The 23,954-nt window shown below is 33.1% G+C and overlaps 3 protein-coding genes across 8 annotated transcripts; 2 read left to right on the top strand and 1 right to left on the bottom strand.

Annotated features, from left to right (window-relative positions):
• The first annotated feature begins 4,517 nt into the window (after nucleotides 1-4,517).
• LOC111394836 (flowering locus K homology domain-like) lies at nucleotides 4,518-15,600 on the top strand. 4 transcript variants are annotated; one of them, XM_023020856.1, is made up of 8 exons: nucleotides 4,518-4,677; nucleotides 6,224-6,605; nucleotides 8,293-8,545; nucleotides 11,826-11,974; nucleotides 12,069-12,347; nucleotides 12,599-12,703; nucleotides 14,277-14,471; nucleotides 15,122-15,600. In XM_023020856.1, exons 2-8 carry the CDS (start codon nucleotides 6,234-6,236, stop codon nucleotides 15,290-15,292), a joined length of 1,524 nt encoding a protein of 507 aa, XP_022876624.1. In that variant the 5' UTR covers nucleotides 4,518-4,677; nucleotides 6,224-6,233; the 3' UTR covers nucleotides 15,293-15,600. The 4 variants fall into 4 exon arrangements, with proteins under 4 accessions (XP_022876624.1, XP_022876622.1, XP_022876623.1 ...); XM_023020854.1 differs by having other exon boundaries at nucleotides 12,596-12,703; XM_023020855.1 differs by having other exon boundaries at nucleotides 4,519-4,652; nucleotides 12,596-12,703.
• Nucleotides 15,601-16,551: 951 nt separating this feature from the next.
• On the top strand, nucleotides 16,552-20,184 carry LOC111394835 (ycf20-like protein). 3 transcript variants are annotated; one of them, XR_002702746.1, is made up of 4 exons: nucleotides 16,553-16,769; nucleotides 17,876-17,963; nucleotides 18,271-19,263; nucleotides 19,362-20,184. XR_002702746.1 is itself a non-coding variant. In XM_023020853.1 (3 exons), exons 2-3 carry the CDS (start codon nucleotides 17,884-17,886, stop codon nucleotides 18,665-18,667), a joined length of 477 nt encoding a protein of 158 aa, XP_022876621.1. In that variant the 5' UTR covers nucleotides 16,552-16,769; nucleotides 17,876-17,883; the 3' UTR covers nucleotides 18,668-20,184. The 3 variants fall into 3 exon arrangements, 1 of the variants encoding a protein (XP_022876621.1); XR_002702747.1 differs by having other exon boundaries at nucleotides 19,342-20,184; XM_023020853.1 differs by having other exon boundaries at nucleotides 16,552-16,769; nucleotides 18,271-20,184.
• A 1,743-nt stretch (nucleotides 20,185-21,927) lies between these two features.
• Nucleotides 21,928-22,557, bottom strand: LOC111394315 (zinc finger protein 1-like). The gene has a single exon (XM_023020064.1). It carries the CDS (start codon nucleotides 22,555-22,557, stop codon nucleotides 21,928-21,930), a length of 630 nt encoding a protein of 209 aa, XP_022875832.1.
• Nucleotides 22,558-23,954: the final 1,397 nt, after the last annotated feature.

Below are 23,954 nucleotides of genomic sequence, written 5' to 3'. Positions count from 1 at the left end.
AAACCAAGATACCAGGAAAAATGGTATCGCCCAAAGGTGGTAGATTCACCAGGGTCCCAACATTCCTTAAGGTAATAGACATGGGGCCACGAGGGAAAATAAAGGCATTATACTTGGAAGACCAAAAACTCAAAGCAATCGAAAAGAGTGCTGAATCTAAAGTAGGGGGGCGAATAGAGATTTCTAACAAATCAGAAATCCTAGCGCTATCAAAAAGTGCCTTAGTAGGACCATGACCCACAAGGCGAGCATGCCACCTATGGAAAGCTACATCAGATTTAGGCCAAGTGCGAATACCTCTTTCACGAAGTGGCCCCAGCGGCAGAGAGTTTAGAAATGGAGGGCCGTGAGTACAAGGAAATAGCTGACCCACCGCCGCCTGTTCAACTGCCTCTGCATTGTTGAAGAAAGGACCTAAGTAGAACTCATTGCGTTCAACATCGGCGGGCGCGAGAAAACTCGGAGTTATGTATGGACGACTCAGGAGTTTCTGAAAGTCATCAAAACTAAAGAAGTAGCCATTTGAGATGGAACGAAGTTTTTCAGGGTTACGTAGCAGGGAAGCAAAAGATGAACAGTAAATCGTGAGAGAGACGCGAAAAATTTGAGGCGTGATTTAGTGGTGCAGTGAAATGGCGTGTTTGGGGGTTATAAGGGTTTGCAAAACAACGCACCTTTTCAAGTTATAGAAGAAAACAATGATTGAAATTCTTGGAAATTTCGAATGTTGCTAGAAACACAAAGTGAATATGGCAAAATTTAATAATTATTATTAATTCTGCCATATTGGGGGGTAATTGTTGACACATAAAAATTCAACCCAAATCGAACGGCCCAAGGAGTGAAGCCCAATTGGAAGATCCCCAAATCAGATAGCCCAAAGAACGAAGCCCAATCAAACAAATCAAGATGAAGGCCCAAATAGGGAGGCCCAAGAATGCGGTAACGTCATCGCCCAAGTTTGCAAGTCGCCCAGAATCTGAGCGAATGGAGTGCCATACAGTCGCTCAGAGCTGTTACTCTATTCTCGCTCAAACCTTCAAGTCGCCTAAGGTCTTAACAAACATAAAGCGTTGTGGTTATCAAGACGTGCAGTTATCAAAGCAATTATTAAAGTAGCCCTATCACGTTCCACGATTCAAAGAATTCAATCGAAAGCGGTTGAACGACAAAGAGTAATGGCAGCAGTTAAAAAAGACAATTTTCATGACAAGTTGCCCATTACGAGGAAAGTGGGCAGTTATAGGACAATCAAGCGGTTTTTAGGCGGTTGATCACAAAGAGATCATCCATGAAGTATAAAAGAGAGAAAAAATATAGAGCAAATGACCGAATCAAAAACTCTCGATCAGAGAATATGTAATTTTAATTTCCTTAATTTAGACTTAAACACTTTTCTTTTAGTAACTCGTGTGCTTGCGCCCCTTGGAGGCACATTGTTTTTAATTTCCAATTGTAAAGTTATCGCCAATAAAAGAACACCCCTTTTTGGGATTTTGTCTCAAGAGGTTTGTCCCTTACACAATCGTCTGATCCTTTTTAATTGTTAGAGACTAACCCGCGTGAAACAGTATGCTTTTTATTTTTTGAGAATTGATTTTATAAAAAACGATTTTTTTTTTTTTTGGAGAATATGTTGTTTAATAGTAAGAATAATTTACGAGTCTACATGCAAAATTATTTTATTAGAAAAATATATAGTTAAAAATAAGTTTGAGAAAATTTGATTTTGAAAAATTCAAAATCATATAAGGGCTTAATCGGTTCAAACTTGAGCATGCCTTTTGAAATAATTAAAGAATTCATGATATAAATACTTTTCAGTGAAATTGTAACATAGCATGATATTTCATGCAGAAAATTAATTTAAAATTTAAAAATAAAAATAGAAAAGAAAAAAAATCATCCCTATAATCATATTACTCCTTTCACTTTTTCAATAAGACCTTTAGGGTTCGTTTGATTGCAAATATGGAATTTGGGTGGAAAGAAAACGAATTTTGAAAAATTGAATTCCCTAGAAATTATTTTCCTGGAATTGTCAATTAATAGTGTTTGATTAATATAATTTTTCACCTAAAAAATGTTGAAATTAAAGTATTTTTTAGTATTCATTTGACTTTATTTTTTATGAAAATTGTCAATTTAAAGGATATCTACTTCTACAATTGTTCATATATTTGTTTCCATTGTGGAAAAAAAAGATCCAAAATCATCTATATTTTGGTGTTCGTTTGACTTTATTTTATATAGAAATTGTCAATTTAAGGGATGTCATCTTTTACAATTGTTCCCATTGCAAAAAATAAAATAAAATAATAAAATAAAAAATTGCCTGGAAAACAAAATGACACCAAAACCATAAGAATTTCAATTCCACCAAAACAAGGAAAAATAGGTCACGTGCCCTAAACCTAGAAAATGAATTGCCAAGAAAATATTAGCTATCGAACAAGCCATTAGTTGGAAAATGGTTGAAAATTTTCCATCTTTCATGGAATTGAAGTGCTATCAAATATAGTCTTAGTGAAAAGTTAGTCATTTTAGTTCAGTTGACATCGTTACCTCAAATGATGAGGAATACAACTAGAAAAATCTGCAAGTTTGCTTTAGGATTTCACTGGAGAATTAGATCAAGCATTTGATCAACAATTTACATGTGAGATGCAACATCTACATACTGAAATTCTTTGCAATTGGTAACAATATTAAACATGTTTACATATATAATAGCCTAATTGGACATATTCACATGCCACATTATTCTTGGAAATCATTTAGTTAGATAATGTGTAAAGTTTCAGTTCAAGATTAATTTTTATTTCTATTACCTCTAATTTTAGGATGACGACAATTAAATTATTGTAAAATCAAAGGTTAAATACGGGTATGATGGTATGCCCAATTTGGTCAATTCCATGTAATTAGTTTTTAAATAGGTATAACTTGATGATAATCGGCATAATATCACATTTCACGTATTTTTATTCACAAAACAACTATGTAAAAATGACTTTTTTAAGATACTCTTTTAAGTGACTTCTATGAACTTGTTAAGAATTAATAAAAGTCTTCCATGTACTTTTGTATACTTTGATTAAAGTTTTTTAAAAGACTTTTCATTTTGCAAATTCATTGTCTACCGAAAAAATTACAATCTTTCTTATTATCTAATTAACATTTTCGAGAACCATAAATGCCCACAAAAATTTCTTGAATTAAGTCAGTATTCATCGTGCAGTCATTCAATTTTGTTGCAAATAAAAAAATGAAAAAAATGTAATATCAAATTCTAAGAACATAACCATTTTTTTTTCATGAAATTAACTTTATTTCTAATAACACATATTGTTCCTAAAAAAAAATAAAAATAAAAATCGATTGCATTGAATTCTATGTTTTGAAACAATTGCATATAATTTCAATTGAAAAGTAATTATATATATATATAGAGTAATCATAAATTAAAGAGATATGAGAAAATACTAGAATTGAAAGAAAAATGACCTTTTTTGGGCTTTGAAATATTCACAAATCTTAGAGTATATAAGAGATTTTATTTGAGATTTGTTATTTATATTTTTCCACCAAAAAGTCCAGTAAGTAGAGAATTCTCTAAAAATCACTGTCTATTTGAATGCCTCATGACTTATAGAGATTTTAAAAAGTCCAAATTAAATATGCCTAAACTTTCTAAATTCTCAAAATCTTTAAAAGTCTAGGCCTCTATTTGGTTAAGTTAAAATTTTGATAAAATTTTAAGTCAAATTCACAACTTATTTTTATCACACATTTCAGTGTGAATTACCCAAATGATCATTGAACTTTGTTAAATGTTTCCACAGGGACATCGAACTTTAAAAATCATCAAATTCATCATTGAACTTTGTAAAAGGTTTCTTCGAGATCACTGAACTTTACAAAATGTTTTTCAGGGGTCACTAAAACTTTAGTGACCCCTGGGAAACCTTTTGCAAAGTTCAGTGATAAATTATGTGATTTTTAAAATTCAGTAACTCCCGTAGAAACTTTTTGTGAAATTCAGTGATGAATGCGGTGATTTTTAAAGTTCGGTAACCTCGTGAAAACCTTTAGCGAAGTTCAGTGATAAATTGGATGATTTTTAAAATTCAGTGATCCCGTGAAATTTTTTTGCAAAGTTTAATGACTGTTTGGATAATTCACTCCACATTTCATGAATTTACAACTTTGATTAACTTTTCAATCACACATTTTTTAAACTTTTATCAAGATACTACTAAAAATATGATTTTTAGCAAAATCAAATAAGAGCTACATTAAACCCCTTTGACACCCAAAATTTATTTTTCCTAAAACTCATTTCAACTGATTATGAGATTCACAAGTTTGATCAATTTAATAAACTCGTATTTCATCAATTTTTATATTAGCTAAATCAAACAAAGACTAAATAGAGGAAAGCACCTAATAACGCACCTTCTTTATTAATTTTTAAGAACTAAAGAAAATTGAGACTATAAATTAACGATTCATTCGTTCTTTAGGGGTTCCGTTCGGGCGCTCTCTTCATTGACATAAATAAATTTGAAAATCTCCTAAAACCTAATTGGAGATACATCACAGAACGAAAGGGCAACAATTATCTCCTGTCACTCTGTTATACACTTGCGGTGCTCTCTCTCTCCGACCATTAATGTAACTACACAAATCTATTACACTGCTATTTGCTTCTTAATTTTATGTGTTTTTTTACCTTTTGTTAGGCTCTAAATCTTTAATTCACTAATGGGTTTTAGTGTGAAGTAATGTTTGACAATTATTGTATCTCTTCTTGCTTACTAAGCTGATTACTGTGTTTTGTTTAATGGGTTTCTGACGAAGCACGGAGTCCGGATGAAATTTGTCTTCTTTCTTTTTGGAATTGGTTTTTCAAGTCTGAATTTTAAGCACTGTTTTTAGTTTTATACAATGAAATCTAACTGAGCTATTGAATTAACTCATTTTTCCTTGAGTTCTATGGGAAACTAACTCTCTAGCTTCCTTTGCATTTGTCTTCTATGTCTCAGTCTATGGTTCCCTCCAATTTTTTATTTTATTTTTAAATTTTTTCATTTGAAGCTTCATGCTAGTACTCATTATTTTCAGTTGTTAGAGAATTATCTTTAGTAATTACTTTTAAATTGGTTCTAGGAATTCTTGCATTGTGAATAAATTGGAACTTGGAAGACACCTTCTATGCAATCACGATTTTATTATCATTTATTTATTTTTTTATCATGCAGCGAAGAAAAGGGGTAAGATCAATTTAAGAACTTCATATACCAGAATATCTCTTTTCCTTCTCTTGTGTTTTTCTTCATCGAAGAAATTGTGCAATTTTTCAACTTTAACTTGCTGCAAGAGCTCTGCAAAAGATGACCTTGAAACACACTAACATCATATTCAAATTGCAACTTTAGAATTTTTTAAAGTTATATTAAAATATTGCATAGGATATGCAGCTTTCCTTGTGTCCTTTACAAAATCAGTCAATTTTGTCTTATAGCAAAATGTGCTGATTTTAATGAAAATTGATATTTTGTAATGAGGTGGTAGTATAATTTGTTTTACTACATCTCTTCCCTTATTTATTTTTTAAAAATATACGATATATTTTGGAGAATACGAAGTATATTGAAGCAATAACGTTTACAGTTATTTCCTCATGCTTTTGACATATATGTACGACAAAATAATAAGTTGGAGATATGATAAAATTCTTTCACATATTTCTTCTATTAACGAAAATGATAGATCCCTGCTTATATTCTTATAGTGCATTACATGTATGTGTAGTTCCAATTTTTACAGCTGATTATCTGATGGGTTGATTGCATCAAAAGGAATTCCTGGTTTTATTCGTGTCATGCTAATGATAAACCGTGTACAAGGAAAACCTTCTCAGCTTAACAATTTAAAGCAAACTTTCTGTGTTTTCATTCTTTCTCGTTTCATATCATATTTTAGTTACTCACAAATATTCCCATTCATATGATTCCTTGCCTGCTTGTCTCTCAGTAGACGACCTCATAAAGTGGTTAAGTTGCATTTCTTTCTAGTGCAAAAACTTTAACTACTTCATATCCAATTTTGACTGTTTTCGAAGGATGATTGGGAACTGGTGATGTATTAGTTTGTGGATAGTTAATTTGCACTCTGCTTTTGAGCAGAATTAATTTACTTTTACATTTATATTTTTCAGCACAGAGCTCATGGCTGAACTTGATCAGAGTTTTATTGAGCAAGAGCAAGAGCAAGAGCAAGAGCAAGATCAAGATCAAGAGCAACAAATCGAAAATGAAGATGTGGATGTACATGAAAATGAAAATGAACATGAATGCAAAGATGGAATACTGGATAACTCACATTCAGAAAATAAACTGGACCTTGGAGATGATTCAGTTGCTGCGGAGGGTGAGAAATGGCCTGGATGGCCTGGGGAGAGTGTTTTCAGGATTTTGGTGCCTGCACAAAAGGTTGGCAGTATAATTGGACGTAAGGGAGAGTACATTAAGAAAACATGTGAAGAAACAAAAGCTCGGATTAAGGTTCTTGACGGCCCTCCAGGGACGAGAGAAAGAGCTGTAAGTGAAATTTTATTTTTGTGACTTAACATATTACTGTGGATTTTTTGTTGGCTGGCTAGGAGTACGGAATTTATTAGTGCTTTTTTTTTTTTTCAGTCTCTATTCTCTCTTTAATTTTGACATTTCAGTTGTTGCAACGTGTGTTAAGCGTCCTTGCCTGTTATTAGTAGTTTCACAAGTTCAAATTAGTGTTTGAGCTGGCTAAGAAATTTTCTGTCAGCTTCTCTAGTTCATGTTCTTTTGATAGGATAATCTAGATATTAGTTTATTGGCATAAATCTTCATTTTACATCTTTCTAGTTGGAGTTGGTATGCATTTTATATCAGCTGCAGTACACTGTTTAATAGCCATAGATTGAACTGAATCTATATGTGTTTAGGGAAATACCAACTAAACAGTTATAAACTGTTATATTTATTTCTGCTATGTAGTATTTGTTTACTATTTATTTTTAATTCATGCACGAGTTTGCAAGAGTGCGTGAAAAAAATATAAGCAATGCGACAGTTATGGTCTACGGGAATTAATTCCAATGGTGTTAGTGCTTAAGCATTGGTCCATGAAACATGAAATGCTTTGCTTCATGCTTTCTACTTTTAAAAGATGGATATACGTCTTTGCATTTATTTCCTAGTGTATTTTTGGCACATTTGCTTCTTTGATTTTCTAGATATCAATTTTCAGCCAGTTTTACAATACTAGCACCATTGACTAAACATCGGTGTTTTGCTTATTCTCTAAAAAGATGTACATGAGGCTAGGTGGCATCTATATGTCTTGCAATTGGAGCTTTGCATGCCACTGTATATGTGGCACAAGTCGCTTCTTTGTCAGGTGAATAAAATGGAAGTCCTAATTTCTATCAACGGGAAGCAATTAAGGGATTTCTTTCCATAATTAGTGTATATACGATGTAAATATAACATACCATAGATAGACCCAAAATAGCTGTAATTGATAGAAATCAGTACATGATTTGTACCCTAATTTTCTATTTAATGGAACAAATCCTCACAATGAGGGCATCGAGTCAAAACTTTGTCACTTTCTGGTGAATGTTTTAATGAGACTAGGGCAGATATGAGCTTGGCTTTGGAAACATGGGCTGTTTAACTACTGGTATCGCTAGGGATTTGACAACCTTGGTGATGTCCCTTGAAGGTGCCATGGCTCAGTTCGTTATGTAAACATATCAGCGAACCTGCCTCACGTGGGCTTACAATCCATAAGAGTATTCAATAAATCATCTCAAAACATCTATTTGTCAACAACCCTGGTGAAACTGTTGATATGCTATTTTTGTGTTTGTACAGAATTACGAGTTTCACCTTCCACTATGGTGATTTCATTAAATTTTCAATTTTAGCTCCGATGAAATTATCTCCATTTCCCTTCCCAACTTAGTATGTATTAACAGAAATACTCATCCAATCCTTCAGTGCCCTTTTTTTCCCCTTTACATAATTTAATGAGACAAAATTGTACTTGTAAAACACAACATTTTAAAATTTTTCCGGCTTTCTGATCTCTGCCCAGCGTTTTATGCATCCTAGTACTGTTTAGATTTTTCTGATCACTCTTACAAAAGGGACCTCTTCTCTTGTTTATATGAGTTCTATATTTTTTTATGGAAAAGTTTGTAACATCGATGGTGCTGCCCCTTTTTTTTTGCCTTCTGTATAGGTTATGGTATCTGCCAAGGAAGACCCTAATGTTTCACTTCCATCTGCAATAGATGGTCTACTTAGGGTTCACAAACAGGTTTTGGATGGGCTGGACAATGATTCTTCTCATGATCCGGCAGCTGTAGGGAGCAAGGTATCAACAAGGCTACTTGTACCAGCTGCACAAGCGGGATTTTTGATAGGAAAACAAGGCACAACAGTGAAATCCATTCAGGAAGAGTCTAATTGTATTGTTAGAGTTCTTGGACCAGGTTTTTCATATGCTTTTCTATGTGCAGTTCTACTATTGGGAAATTGAATTGCATCTGTATCTACATTGCTTCTCTGGCTTAGCATTATAGTGTCTTTTTCTCTTTAACCCAGGCGACCCTTGACTAGAACTTGCTCCGCTCCCTTTTTTTTGGTTCCAATAATTTGACCAGAGAGCCTGGCAACCTGATCACAGTCTTACCCTTTTCTGAAATCGCTGACATCTTTTTAAATCAGTAGTTGTTATTTTTTTAAAATTTTTTTTTTTATTATTTTTTTATATACACAACTTCTTCTGCCTAATTGAATGAGTCAGAATCAAGTTTTTATTTTCTAATGTTTACTTGTATCCTCCCCATGAAATGTATCCTCTAAATCTTTAAAAAAAAATAAAAAAAATTGCATAATTGAAGAGACTGAACTAAATTATTGAGTCAATTTGAGGGAGATAGTATATTCTTGTATATGTTCAAGATGACTCTTACTGGAAAAAGTTTTCTCTGAAGGCGCAGGAATAAAAACTTCTTCATGATTTGACATCAACAAAAAGAATATTCATTCTACTGAAAATAAATGACATGCTACGAAAATGAATTTTTGTTTGATCATTTTTTGTGGCCAGGCAACTCATGAGATAGAAGCCTTGGTAACATCACAAGTTGTCCAGTAGTAAAATGTGATTTCTCGTTCATGAACAGGAAATGTGAAACAAACATCTTCAACTAGATCAAATATTCTACTTATTTTTAGCTTTAGTATCCTAGGAAGTAAAGACATTATAGTGGGCATCAAACATGGAGACACTCCAAAAAATTGAAATATGAAGAGACTCCCATTGTAAGAACTTGGACCCATGTCCATATAAACCATTCCCATAATTTTCACCTAAACAACGGGTGTGGTTTGCAGTTTCACATTTGAAAAAATTTTATTGCAAGAGAAAAAAAGAAAAAGAAAATCTTGGAACCTAATTATTTTTTAAGGATTAGAAACATGTCAGTTTTTTTCTTATAGAATTATGATCCATTTTATATATAAAAAATATACCATAACTTTCCAAATATTAATTGTTTCATAAAAAGCTAAAAATAAGATAATTTCTAAGATTTTAGAAATTTCCCTTAGTGTTCGAATCTTCTCAACACTCCGAGACTGACAGACAGAAACTTTTGAAGAGGCATTTGAGGAATAGGTATTCATTGTTGCACCTTAGTTTAGCATCCACTTCTGTGCTCTAATAGATGATGGAAACATTATTGGAACTTGAACCATTCTGATACTGTATGGAGCACTGGGAGCTGCTTATTACACAAGCTCAGGCTTATTACCATCACACGAGGGAGGGTGATCTAGGTATGACTTGCAATGTCCTGAGTCTAAACTATTGGCCCAAAATGCTTAAAACTCATGTTGCCGAATAGTAGCTGACAAAGCCCATACAAGCCATTCGCATAGCCCATCAAATTGATTTGCCATGGAGCATATGCTCAGTATACCTCTACTATTTTTCTGATCTTGGACATGCTCCAAACACACCAAAGGACACTTGCTGTGTTAAAACACAACTTTATATTTTAATAAAATAAACTTCTAGGTTCTATTGAGGATGCAAAGTGGAAGAAGACTTAAATATTGTGGAAAAGGATGAAGCAAATAGTAATTACCAAAGATTTAAAATCCATCCTCTGGTATCTGTGCTCTCTTCCATCAACTATTGTTTTTATCTCATCTTGAGTATTGCAATTCAAAAAGCTTTTACCAATTTATAGTTATTAATATTATTTTTCTCTATAATTGTAAGTTCCTGTTTGAGCCACATTACCCAAAAACTCATTTTTCCTAAACTTATTTTTAACTACACATTTTTTCAATAAAATAATTTTACACGTAATCCAAAACTTTTTCTACTTTTTAACCACACATTCTCCATAAAGTTCACTATTATAAAATTCACTTTTTAAAAAAAAATGGAGCTCAAACAGAGTGTAAATATGTTCAACTTGTGTATTGTGGTTTTCCATCAGGATAATAAATTTTTTTTTTGGTGATGTTACAAAAAATATAAATGTCATATGACGTATCTTAGTTTTTGTACTCTTTTTTATTATTTTTTTATTTTTTGAAAATGATGTTAGGCTTCTTAATGTTGTGTAGTTTTATATCTTTTCCACCCTGTCCATATCCGTGATTCTTAATTTATTATGAATATAATTATTTACCTTTTAATGATGATCTTATTTTGTTACTTTATCAAGACAAGGATCACATCAATCCTCTAATAATCTGCTTGGTGGTATTGCATCTCTCTATGTAGTTTCTCATGTTTTTAGATTCATGGAATTCTTTTTGTGTACTTTCTTATGTAGAAAGAACTTCCTGCGTATTGTTTTCTTGAAGCTGGTGTTTGCTGTTTTTCTTCAACAGCGTAGGACGTGAATCTGCAATTCTTCAATTTTTTCTAGTCAACTTTATTGTCTTCGCTGATTTTCATCAAGAGCCTAGTGTTTAAATATGTAATTCTTCATCATCTCCAGTCCATAATATTTGCTTTACGTGGATTTGGTATAAAATAACCGATAATCTGAATAATGTGTTGGAAAATATCAAAAAGGATGCAAGTTGAGGCAGAGCAGTAGAGTAAGATGGTGTGCAATGTTGCACGGTTTTTAAGCATGCTTAGAATTATAATCTTCATTTCATCTATTTGCTACTTTCAGTGACTGAATAAATTATATAATTGAGCAAATGAACTAAATTAACTGAAGAGAGCAGGTTAAATCTATAAATTATATCTGAAACTGGACCTTCCTTCCTAATGATCAGTCTACATGACTCGTTCTCTTAAGCTTCTCTAATTTCAAGAAACTCACTTGTTCTATAGAAATCTTAGATTTCTAGTTTTAATGCTTGCGTTTATTTGAGGAATATGCATTTATTTCAAAAAATTAGGAGTAGATTTGATTTTGATTTGCTGCTGAATCAGAGTAAAATATTAAATCAGAGAATAAATTATATACTATATATTATTGATGTAATTCAAATTTATTCAGTTCCTAAGTCTTGACCTAGGTTTTCTGTTTAACCTTTTTTCTTGTATCTTCTGTTTATTCTTTAACTACCTTTGTATAACAATTATTCATTACTGAACAAGATGACAGATTTTGCCAAATATACGTTCAATTACTATCATAGTCAAATGCTAATGTGCTACGTAGAAATGTAGTTAGTTAAATCTTTCCTTTTGTCTCGTATCATTCTAACTGTTGACATAAATCATTGCAGAAGACCTACCTGTTTTTGCCCTTCAAGATGATAGGATTGTGGAAGTTGTAGGAGAGCCGACAGGTATACACAAAGCAATTGAATTAATTGCTTGTCATCTGAGAAAGTTTTTAGTTGACCGCAGCATAATACCAATAATCGAAATGCAAGTAAGCCTGCCTTTCATTAGAAAGTCCAGTTTCAGGTCAGATTTTTAATCAAGCGAATATATTTCTGAACCTCATTTATTGCTTCTCTTGTTAGATGCAAATGCCCAATTCGCAGATGGAACATATGCCTCCTGCCCAATCTTGGGGTCCGCCTCCTCAAGCTTTTCCTCCTAATGCAGCTGGAGGTCCTGGATATGGGGCCAGCCCTCATTTCATGCCACCTCCTAGGCAATTTGATAATTATTATCCTTCAGCTGACATGCCATCTCTGTCAGAAAAACAACCTCATCAGGGTATATCTGATTATGGAAGAGAAGTGCCAATGCCAGTGCATTCATCATCAAACCAGCCCATGCAATCAATAATCACTCAGGTTCTTCTTCTTCTTTGCGACTGATATGAACGCTACTATGTTGATGCAAATATGAATCAGAAATAGCAGATATTGGTTTATATATAAATTTCAAAATCTCATCATAGAACGTAGCCATGAACAAAGAATTTGAAACCCTACTAGATAAGTTTCTCGTAAATTATGCCTAGACAATACTTGCTGGTAAAAAGGGAAGAAATTGCAGGTACTCATGAACTCTCTATAATAGTGGCCTTATATATTGTCAGCAGCTTCGCTTTCTGTGCTTTTTCTTGTTGGCTTGGACTCACGGAACCTACTTCCAAACCTATCACTTAGAAGGAATAAAGAAGGCGCCACTCATCCTGGGAAACCAAGTACGTTTCATCCATTTTAGGTTCTATCAATTTTATAACAACTATCTCCAACACGGCTGGACCTGGAATGACAATGCATAGATCAAGCCTACCTTCTCACACCTTCATTACTCTTCGCGTGGGTTTGGTTTTTCTATGTTTATCTTAATTTCTTCTTCCTCATCAAATGTCGGATAAGGTAGGTTGAATCAATCAGTGGAGCAATACAGCTTTATCGACAGAATTGGCAGTCTTGTAAAGCTTTTTGCAGTTTCTTGCATGCATATACTTTGCAAGTTATCAAGTCTCAACTATGTTATGGTTGAAGTTATGCCCTAGATTGAGTTTGCAGGTCAATTTCCACAGCCTGTTTTGTTTGATAAGAACTAATTTAGTGTGTATCTTAACTTAAGACTCCCTTTCCTTTGTTAAATTTATTGATACAATAGATTGGTTGGTGCTTTTAGAATTAGAAGAGGAAGGGGTAGGGGCGGGGCCATAATTCACATGGCTTTATGTGGTTGCAGAAGTTCCGATTTCATTGTTACTTGCCATGGATTTATGGTGGATCAAATGGGTTGGTGAGAAAGGTTTTGTACAGCTGAACCCAAATTTATTGGGAACAAGGCTTAGTTTGTTGTTGTTGTTGAAGTTGCACTTACCTCAACTAGATATGTGAAGTAGACTAAAGTGGTGATGGTGAATCCTAAAAAAATGCGGAGAGACGATTGACTTTAAATTAGCATTCCTGTTATGAAATTTCTTCAAACACAAAAAGCACTGCTGTGCTATGAGCTCCATCCTTTTTAAGTGGCAAAAATTATCCGTAGTGTAATATGATTTTCCTTTGCACGCAGATGAGGTTTAACAGGAACTGAAGGAACTACTTGTTCAGCTATTAACTGATCATTTATCAAGGCCGAATGCTAGCTATTTTGATTGGAAATTATCGCTTGCCATGGCCTTGCCTAGCTGAGTATCACTTCATAATAATTAGATCAACTCAAAAATTGTCATTTTTAGTCCATGTTTGAGCCCCATTATAAGGGGAAAATAGATTTTACAATAGTGTTTTTTCTTTGGAGAATTTGTGGTTAAAAAGTAGGAAAAATTTTGAGTTTACATGCAAAATTATTTTGTTGGGAGAATGTGTGGTTAAAAATGAGTTTGAGGCAAAATGAATTTTTAGATAATGGAGCTCAAACAGGGGCTTAATAAATACCTTGACAGATGAAAACTGAAGTCATCATTCCTTTTTCTCATACTTGCAGGTACCTAAGTAGTATTTAGTGCTAGGCGAGAACAGTTGGGATCAATAATTAATCAGTATTTGTGTGTTCTCTTTTTGGTTGTTGGGCCTGTGGCAGTGCTGATTTTGTTCTTGATTGATACTTGTTCGCGGTGATTTCTGAATGGAGTTTTTGGTTAGCTAGAACCAGATTTAATTATTTATTCATTTGGACATTTGAGCCCATCAGAACAAATCTCATAAAGTGTGCTATAGGATAAGACTATATGGAAACAGTGGTAGACAAAAGGAAAAGGACGTATATGTTTTATTTCCTTGAGTGATTTGAGTTTTGCGACTTTGCAGGTCACACAACAAATGCAGATTTCACTATCTTATGCTGATGCTGTAATTGGTACAGCAGGTGCAAATGTAAGCTATATTCGGCGGGTTAGTGGTGCTGCAGTTACTATACAGGAAACTAGGGGGGTTCCTGGGGAGATGACAGTTGAGATTACTGGAACTGCTTCTCAAGTCCAAACAGCTCAGCAGTTGATTCAGGTAATACTGTTAACCCGGGCTTTAAATTTATAATTCTAATGTATGCATCTATTTCTTATAACTTTGGCCCTTTCAGAATTTTTTATGCACGTGATTGCTCAACCATGCCTTGATCTTTTGTCCTTTTTGTGCATATGAATGAAGTTGCTTATCATGGATTCAAGCTGACGAATAGACTCAAGTTTTTATTATGAACTTCGAAATAAATTATGTACATGGTATACTTTGACTGAGATGCTGCTGCTTTTTTATTAATTGGGATTACATGTAAGCCGTAAGATCTGAAATTAGTTGAAAGATGTTCTATCTCTTGATGTTTAGCTTCTTTGCAATTGAGTCTTATCAAGAAGCTAAGGTGTTTATTTATGATAAAATACTCCTGCTGAAATAACACAACCCTTCCTAACACCACATCCCATCCCTTACTCTTACCCTTACCCTTTTGTTTTTGGTTAGGGGTGTGAGGAGTAGGAAGAGAAATGAGGAGAAACTGATGTTGGGCCGTTGTGAAACCTAAAATGGCAGAAACTGATGGTTTAATGTTTACCTGGACATAATGCAGTTTTACTTTATCATTACTAATAGGGCATTGAATATGCTCAAATAGTTGCTGAATCTCATCAAATAATTATAATGGTTTTGTACTACAGAATTTCATGGCAGAAGCTGCAGCCCCACAATCAAAGACTGCTCCTGCTGCTGACCAAGGCTATAATTCTTATGCAACTCATGGTTCGGTATATACACCTCCTTCAAATCCTAGTCTTGCAGGACAAACTGGAGGCTACTCTTCGTACTATGGCACCAACTACGGTTATTAAGTAGCATGGCTGTGGTTAGGACAATGTGTGCCATTATGTCAATGGAGTTTGGTCAGAGAAGAATCTAATATTCCTTATGTGACAGTTTGCATTTTGAACTTCAGTTTTAAGGACTTGTAACAGAAATCACAAGAGCCAAGAATATTTTTATATTCTTTGGCCCTCTAGAAAATTATCCATATATCTTTGGCCTTGTTGATACTTTAAGATGTTACATGTACTATTGTTCTGATTTCATTGCCTTTTGATACTTTAAGATGTAGTACATCTGTACATGTCTACATGTACTGTTTTTCTGATTCCACTTCCTTTTTCACATTCAGACATATACATTATGATGGATATTGTCACAATGTAATTTAGAACATGTTTGGTAGAAATTTTAATCCAATTAACATCAATTTTTTTATCGTTATTTTTGAATTCTTCTTTCATAAGTAGGATTCACTTTATCTCTAACGGTCAAAAATTCAATTAATAAAATCCCTACCAAACAAGCATTTAGAGCATAATCAAAATTTTTAGTGATTATAAAATGTTGATCTAACGGGTATACATGGATCATAAGTGGGTTAAGTAGTTGTAAGAATTTTGCTAGTTGTACAACCTTAGTTGACAACCTCTTGACAAGAAGGGGGTTCACGATTTTTTTTATTCATCTTGGACCCACTCTTGTGTGTGTGGTAGTCAATTGGGGTTGTCAACTCTAATTGTATATGTAGCATGGCCGTAGTTGTAAATAAAAAGTATATTTGACAAGCTTATATTTTAATTTAAGTTTTGCCAAACATAAATTTCGTTTATGAAGTGTTGTATTTTCGTCTATAGAGAAATGATATCTTCCGGTGTGTGTTTGGTCATTCAGTTCTTACTATCCATGATAAGTCATGCTGTGATTGATTCGATTCGATTTTTTAACTCTAAAACACTCTCTTCGAGGATTGATGCAAAGCTGCCCCAGGGCACATCTCCAAGTGGTAAAAGAGGAGGGTGGAGAAATCCAGTTTTGCTTGAGGCTGCTGCGTCAAGGGTTCGAATCTTGAAATATGGATTTGACTCTTGGGTAAGTGTAAGTGTACAAGCAGCCTTCCACCCTGTACCCCTGGAGACATAACCTGCGATTTACCTTCCTCATGATGCTCTAGGGCAGGGGTGGTGGGGGACCCTTAAGGTTAGGGTTTAACCCATTTTTTTTTTTTTTTTTTTTTTTTTTTTTTTTTTTTAAATATAATGCAAAGCCAATTTTCGTAAATCGTTCTAACTTGTTTGGAAGATGGGTTGATTCCTGGCGATGGGACCCACAAAAATCAACAAGAGAAAGCAGTAAATTGCTGTGACGACTCTTGTTTAACAACTCCCTGCTGGAAGGGTTTTACGCATCTTCCCGCAACCACCGCTAATAACCAGACGGCATAACCTCGAACGAAACTAAGTCTAGTTAATTTTCTGGTAATTCTCCGTCGAGGTCTCCGATCGGGTAAATTCTGTCGACCCATTAATTATTTTTCTCCTATTTTTTAAAAATTTAATTTTATAATCTGAAATTAAAATTTTACTCCATTAGGACTAAGGAGACCGTTTTAGTATGAATTTTTTCTACTTGCTTTTTCTGAAAATTAAGAGAATTCTCTAAGCGTGGATTGAAACGTGTTTTTGGAGGAAAAGAGAGCCGTGAAATAGAAATGCTAGGTTACAGAAGATTAAAGTAATAGCCTTAATTTTCAAGAAGGTTGAATATTTACACGTCTAATTGTTGTAATTTAATATTATTACCTATTCTGTTGTAATGTCCAAATTATTGGGGGCAGAACACAATTTATTTGGTAGGGTATTATATTTTGCATGTAAATTTGTAATGTGGTACCATCCTTTTACCATTTTGCGCTCGAAGGTGGGTAAAAATTTCTCCTTTGGACTTAATTGACGAGTTTGTCTGTGGAATTTATTGAGATAACTGGATGTATTTTATTTTTTTTTCTGTTCCTTTTGTTCATTCTTTATTTTCATCATTTTCTTTTATTATTAGATGTTTTGACCATTTGTGGCCACTGGCCGCCATGTTTTACTTATCAGTTATCCTTTATCAATGGGCAAATATGGATGTTATTATCTGCTCTTTTCTTACCAAAAATAGTTAATCTATGAGTGCTGTCATTAATTCTCATTTGTAGATGATTTTATATAGAAAAGCTAGATTATCAAACTTAGGAAGTATGGATAATTCAAATATTTAGAAATTAACTTTTCGATGTTAGCATTAAAACTTAAATTGTGAAAAAATGATGACGAATTGCTTCTGAAGCTTTATGTTTTACAATGGTACTGGGCCATTCTTTAAATTTGGAGGACCAAAACTTGGATGCCAAAGGAAATTTGCTTCTGAAACTTCTTTGTGATTGGGTTGTGTGGCTTGAATAGATTAAACATAATTAGGCTGCTTCAGTTTCTTTACTTTTTTATTGAACGATAAAGCTACTAACTCCAATAAAGTGCATAACAAATTCAATTTAGTGAGCAGAATGCTTGGTGTAGTCAAATACTGAGGGCTAAAGCTTCAAACTAATTCTGCGTTTTGGCTTTCAGGTTTCTTCATGGTAATTGCTACTAAAATGCCATCACCTGGCTATTTGACAAGTTTCGAACGCCTAATACCTAGAAGTTCCAGATCAAGGTTTCTTGCCATCTATTTATCTGATTGCCTTAGCTGCACTGTTTTTCGTTTGAAAATTTTTTGCACTTGCAGTTGACATTTTGTCATGTGGCTCACACTTCTATGTTCGACAACTTGAGTATTTAGAATAGTAATGTTGATTTTTCTTACACTGGTTTCTTCAAGACTCTCGTAGAGATTATTAAAAATAATTAGATTCTTAACGGATGCCATGTCATTGTTTAGATAAACAAAGATCTTAGATTCTATGTTTTTAAAGTGCATTTATGCATGCATGTAAGCTAAAACTTATATTACAATTGTTTAGGAGGATGGCATGGTCTATTAGAAGTGCAGCCGATGGTGGTAGACTAAATTCTTCACCAAATGACACTGGTGGAACTAGGCTTATTAGGGCCATCCAAGCTCTTCAAGTAAAGTTGAATGCTAGAATCAAGGAATTGAGGAAAAATCTTCCTGTCAAGTTAATGTTTTTCTTGGTTGGCTTTTATTGTGCTACCGCTTTTGCAACTGTAATAGGGCAAACAGGGGACTGGGACATTCTATCTGCTGCTTTAACTGTAGCTGTAGTGGAGGGTATAGGGGCTCTCATGTATAAGTCTTCACTTCCCTTGGTGGATAACATAAGAAACTTGATCACCATGAGCAATTATTGGAAGGCTGGCCTAACTCTCGGTCTTTTCTTGGATTCATTCAAGTACTAGACAGGACATAGTAAGGGTGTACATATTAGGCCCTTGTTTGGCCTCCATTAAATTACATTCCATTTTTTCTCTCTTATTTTCAACCACACAATCTTCCATAAAATAATATTACACATAAACCAAAAATTTTCCTTCTTTTTCAACCACTCATTTTTCAAAAAAGTACTATTTCACCCATTTTCATTTCCAAAAAATGGGGGCCAAACGGGGGCTAAATTTTGCAAAGATGCATTCTCAATGCTCTTGGCGTCTCACTTTTGCAATTGCTTGCGCCAATGCCTTACCATGCTTGCAGAATGCATTGGAAGTATAAGGACTATTTTGCTCCAGTTGCGATAGACATGGTACATGCTGAAAATGCTTCAGAGACAATGCAAGGATCAATGTTGCTACTGTTGAAGAAAAATCTTATTTATGATTTATATGGTGCCAAAAGTAGTGGAGCAACGGTTTGTTTTTATCCTTGACAGCTTATCCTTTTTCTCATTAGATTTATCTTCACTTCTCCAAAGATTTGTACCGGTTGCATAGCTAGCCAGCTATTGGTGTCAAGTTTATGGCCGATATTTCTCTTGTGAGATATGGGCACACTCGTGGTGAGTTCACTTTGAGATCGGCTTGTATATCTCTTTCCAATACAATACTTGATCAGCAGTTTTAGCTATGATAAACAGCCATGACTCTGTAATTGTAGGTTGGGAACATACAGATGTCAAGTTCTTTCATTGTTAGGTAACATTGAAATTTTCTGCTGCCTGCTTGGGTTGCTAGGTGAAAATCAAAATACCCGAGTAGAGAGTCTTCAATTGGAAGATGAAATGGTTATTAAATTGGTCCTAGTTACTCTTCGAGACGGAGTTGGAAGAAGTGCTGGGCTAGTGAATCAAGAAGTCTTCACCATTATTATCGAAGTGAACTTTCAGTAATATGAGAGTTCATCCAAGGAGAAGAGTTCAACCAAGGTGCATGGGCCCTGGTAAACGAGATTAATCCAACTTATATGTCAAGTATGCTGCCAACAAAAACCAGTGCGCAACCTCTTACAACGTTGATTCGTTCCTTCATATACCTCTCCATCGATAAATAGAGACAAATGGGAATAATTGAACCATGTCTACAAAAGCTAGTGCCATGCAGTTGTTTCAGTGGAGAATGCATAGCATTCCCTGGGCTTATAGGATCAATGGTAATGCAGTGCTCTCTTGGCATAGGCGATAAGAGATTTTAAGGTTTGTTGTAGTTTATGAGCATAACGAATCGAAGTTGAAGACGGAGAAAGGCTTTTATAAGTAGGTGAAGGGCTGAAGGATGAAAAGTGCAAAGTCTATCGTGCACCTGTCGTGTGACACGTTGGTCTTAAGCAATGTCTTGATTGAAGCGATCCACCTAGAAAGAGCTCAAGGACATGTTTGCCATCTTCACTTATTGCGTGAATTTAGTAATTATTTAAGTTTTCAAATGATCGCTTGTGATTATATTGACGTAATAACTTTGATTAAACGTTATGAATTTGTCAATATAGAAATGTGAATAAACTTTATGATCAACATAACCATAAAAATACCTCTTTCAGTGCAGACAAGCAAGGGACTTGTATGAATATATATGAATTTCCTAGTCACCAGTTTGTATATATTTTTATTATAGTTAGCTTACCACTTTCCATTCTTAATGAATCTATCCAGATTGTAAGCAATTAGTAATTGCATGCAAAAGTAGGGATGATTATCGAACCCAAAATCGACCAAATTGTTAGAGAAAATTTGTTTCTTTATGTGCAAAATTAATTTTACGTTGTGCCCCTCGAGAGTTAGTGTCATAAACAGCACCTTGTTTCATCTATTTTTTATGCCCCCGTTTGGTTTTGATTTTTGATTCCAAAAAAATCAATTTTTTGATCGTTACTTTCCTATATCAGCCGCCATTTTTTACTTCTTCACTTACAGAAAGAATTTACTTTTATTTCTAATGATAAAAAAATTGATTCTTATAATCATTACCGAATAGGCTCATATGAAACTACCCGCTTTAGTTATATTAAGCATATATTGAATATTAATTTGTAACCTAAGAGTGAATAATTTATTTTTATTTTACCCTGTTTGGTTTTGATTTTTGATTCCAAAAAAATCAATTTTTTGATCGTTACTTTCCTATATCAGCCGCCATTTTTTACTTCTTCACTTACAGAAAGAATTTACTTTTATTTCTAATGATAAAAAAATTGATTCTTATAATCATTACCGAATAGGCTCATATGAAACTACCCGCTTTAGTTATATTAAGCATATATTGAATATTAATTTGTAACCTAAGAGTGAATAATTTATTTTTATTTTTATGTCACAATTTTTAAGCATTAGGCAAGAAAACTCTTGAGCTAGATAATAAAAGGAAAACAAAAGCCAACGTACCTAGTTTGAACTCTATTTAACCAAGGAAAATTAGACTTTCCGTAAAGATTTTAATGGCTTTCATTTTATACCAATTTCTTAGTATATTTGCCGAAGCCTAAAAGGTAATGTTACTTTTATGTTTTCCTTCATTGAATTTTTTCCTCTTAAGTTTAAGTAACTCTTTTTTTTTCCCTCCTAAATCTATGTTTTTACTTTCGAAATACACTTAAAAAGTTATTTAGCCCTTGTTTGAGACACATTATTTTCCTTAAAATGAATTTTTGAATAGTGCATTGATGGGAAATATGTGGTTAAAAAATAAAGAAAATTTTTGGATTTGCGTGTAATATTATTTTATTGAAAAATGTGGTTAAAATGATGTTAAATCACTGTTTAAGAATGTATTTTTTTGAAAAAATGTGGTTCAAACAAACCCTTATTGTAGACTTTTGTTTTCTACTTACAAGTAAATTCACTTGAAAGTAAACTTTTAAATTTTGCAACCCAAATTATCATAACCTTTTAGAGCTTTCAAGTACAAACACTATTTTCCAACTTTTTTTTTTTTTTGAGTGCTTTTCCAACCTATTTGGGAAAAGGTTTGATTTAAAAATTAATATTGATTTCATAAAAAAATATTGATTAAGTCTTTGCTTTCATTAATTTAGGGAGAGAAAGACAGTAAAAAAAAGTAATTAAATTACATGCCATCGCATAGTAATAAGAAAATTTCAAATTGATGAAGAATAGCAATTCAATTCAATAATTAATTTATTTCATTCATTACAAGAAAAATGGATAAATGTAATAAATAGTAAATCAAAGCTGTAAAAATTCAAGAAATTTAAAAAAAAAATGAATAAATTAAAGCTTTAGATTCAAATCAATTCCCGCTGCATCAATTTGATCACTATTTGCATGTCCCAATTGAAGTTCTTGATTATTTTGCCCCAACAGCTTATCATACGATGATGTCGACGAGTTCAGAAAAATTGGCCTAGACAACTTTTCATGGTTAGACGAAAACCATGGATTATAAGATTGTTTATGAATCAAGGAATCAGATCGAACCCAACCAAGTGATCTATCCGAAGCGCCACAAAAAGGGATCGTTTGATGATGAGGAATGTTGGAGTAAGGACGGTAGGGATACGGTTGTTGGCCACCGCCCAGAGGAGGAGGAGGTGTTGGTCGTGCAGCCTCCATTACTAGGCCATGTCGTTTTTTGGCCAATGCACGCTCTTGTTTATGGGCATTTTGATGCCCTCCAAGTGCTTGAGAAGTCGAAAATTCTCTCTTGCAAAAGCTGCATGTGAATACTTTAGGCTTTAATCGTCGCCCCTCTTTTGATGACTCACTTGTACGAGAAGATCCTGGATTAAAAAGCTCGAGATCTAACACAACACGAGAAGTACGTTCATCGTCTACCTTCAATTGGGACCCTTGTTCCACAACTTTTTCCTTCATTTTCATTGCCTTGTCTAAGGTTTCCATTGCTAAACCACTTATTTTTCCTCTCAAGTTCGAAAAAATAACGAAGCTATGAAGTTCATATAGAGATATATTTAATGTTAAATCACTTAAATATGGAAACGTATCTCTTTCTGTAATCATTGGTTGGCATTATATAACCAAATTTAGAACATAATTAACAATTTTAACGTGTAATAAATTTTTATTATATTTATATATTCTAAACTAGTTTGCATTTGGATCCTATTAAAACTTATAAATCAGTAAAAACTACTCTTGATTACTGTTAATTAGGCTTTAATTCCGACTTGTTAATTGAGTTCTCTTCACAAGTTTCCTTGCATAACTGAAATATATATAAATTTATTTTCTTTCTTAAAAGGCGTATCTATTTAATTAAATTTTTAATAATATTAAATTTTAATAAATGGAAATAAAATAACGTCACTATAAATTGTGTGATGGCAATGACATGTAGAAATAGAACAAAAAAGGAAAAATAATCACAAGTTTTGTACTTATGTTTTCAACTTTTTTCTTCACATTCTTAATTAACTTTCAATTAGCATATTTCTATTGTGACAATTTCAATTCAAATATTTTGACAAGAGTGGTAATTAAATATTTTATCGAATTTTATAGTTGTTGTTTTTTGTTATTTAATTATATAAGGGGCAAATAAGTCTTTTTACATCCTCCTAATAGATATTTTTAGTAGAAACTACCAATTAATAGAATGTTAAGGATACGAACGCGATAATAAAATTAAAGACATAAGTATTAAAAAAAAAGGGGTTAGGAAGTGCATTGCAAAAAAAAATGTGGTACATTTACAAAATTAGTGTTAAGCTATGAATATAATTATCATTTTCTCAATTGTAAAAAATATTTATTCATTCATTTTAGGGAATTTACAAAATACATTTTGCATTTAGAGTGTATTTACAATTGCATACCTTATTTTGCAAAATGTATTTTAGTTGGTGGTAAAAAAATAAAAAATAAAAAATAAAAAATGGGAAGATTGAAATGACAAATTGAAGTATTTACAAATTTGTTATTATAAATAGCTAAACAAACCAGAGCATACTCTAACTTAAAGATCACGCCCTATATGTTAAATTATATAAAATTGACACCGATTGTTTAATTATTTTATTATTTTTCAAAATTTAATTACTAAAATCTTTTGATGTTTTATTAAAAAAAAAAAAAAAAAGAAAGTTGGTTATAAGATGGTAAGAATGTTTACAAAATTTACGGTCTTCATTTCTTTGAACTACAACATGAAAAATAGAAAATAAATACTAATAATCTAATATTGAAAAATGCATCAATTGTACGAAGGGAAATTACTGGTCATCTTCCAATAAATAATTTATGTTCAACAATTAAGTAAATTAATATATGATATGATT

This window comes from Olea europaea, chromosome 5, assembly GCF_002742605.1.
Source record: "Olea europaea var. sylvestris chromosome 5, O_europaea_v1, whole genome shotgun sequence".
Lineage (NCBI taxonomy): Eukaryota > Viridiplantae > Streptophyta > Magnoliopsida > Lamiales > Oleaceae > Olea > Olea europaea.
Note: the sequence above shows the minus strand (reverse complement) of the source record. Positions and strands in the feature narration are given on the sequence as shown.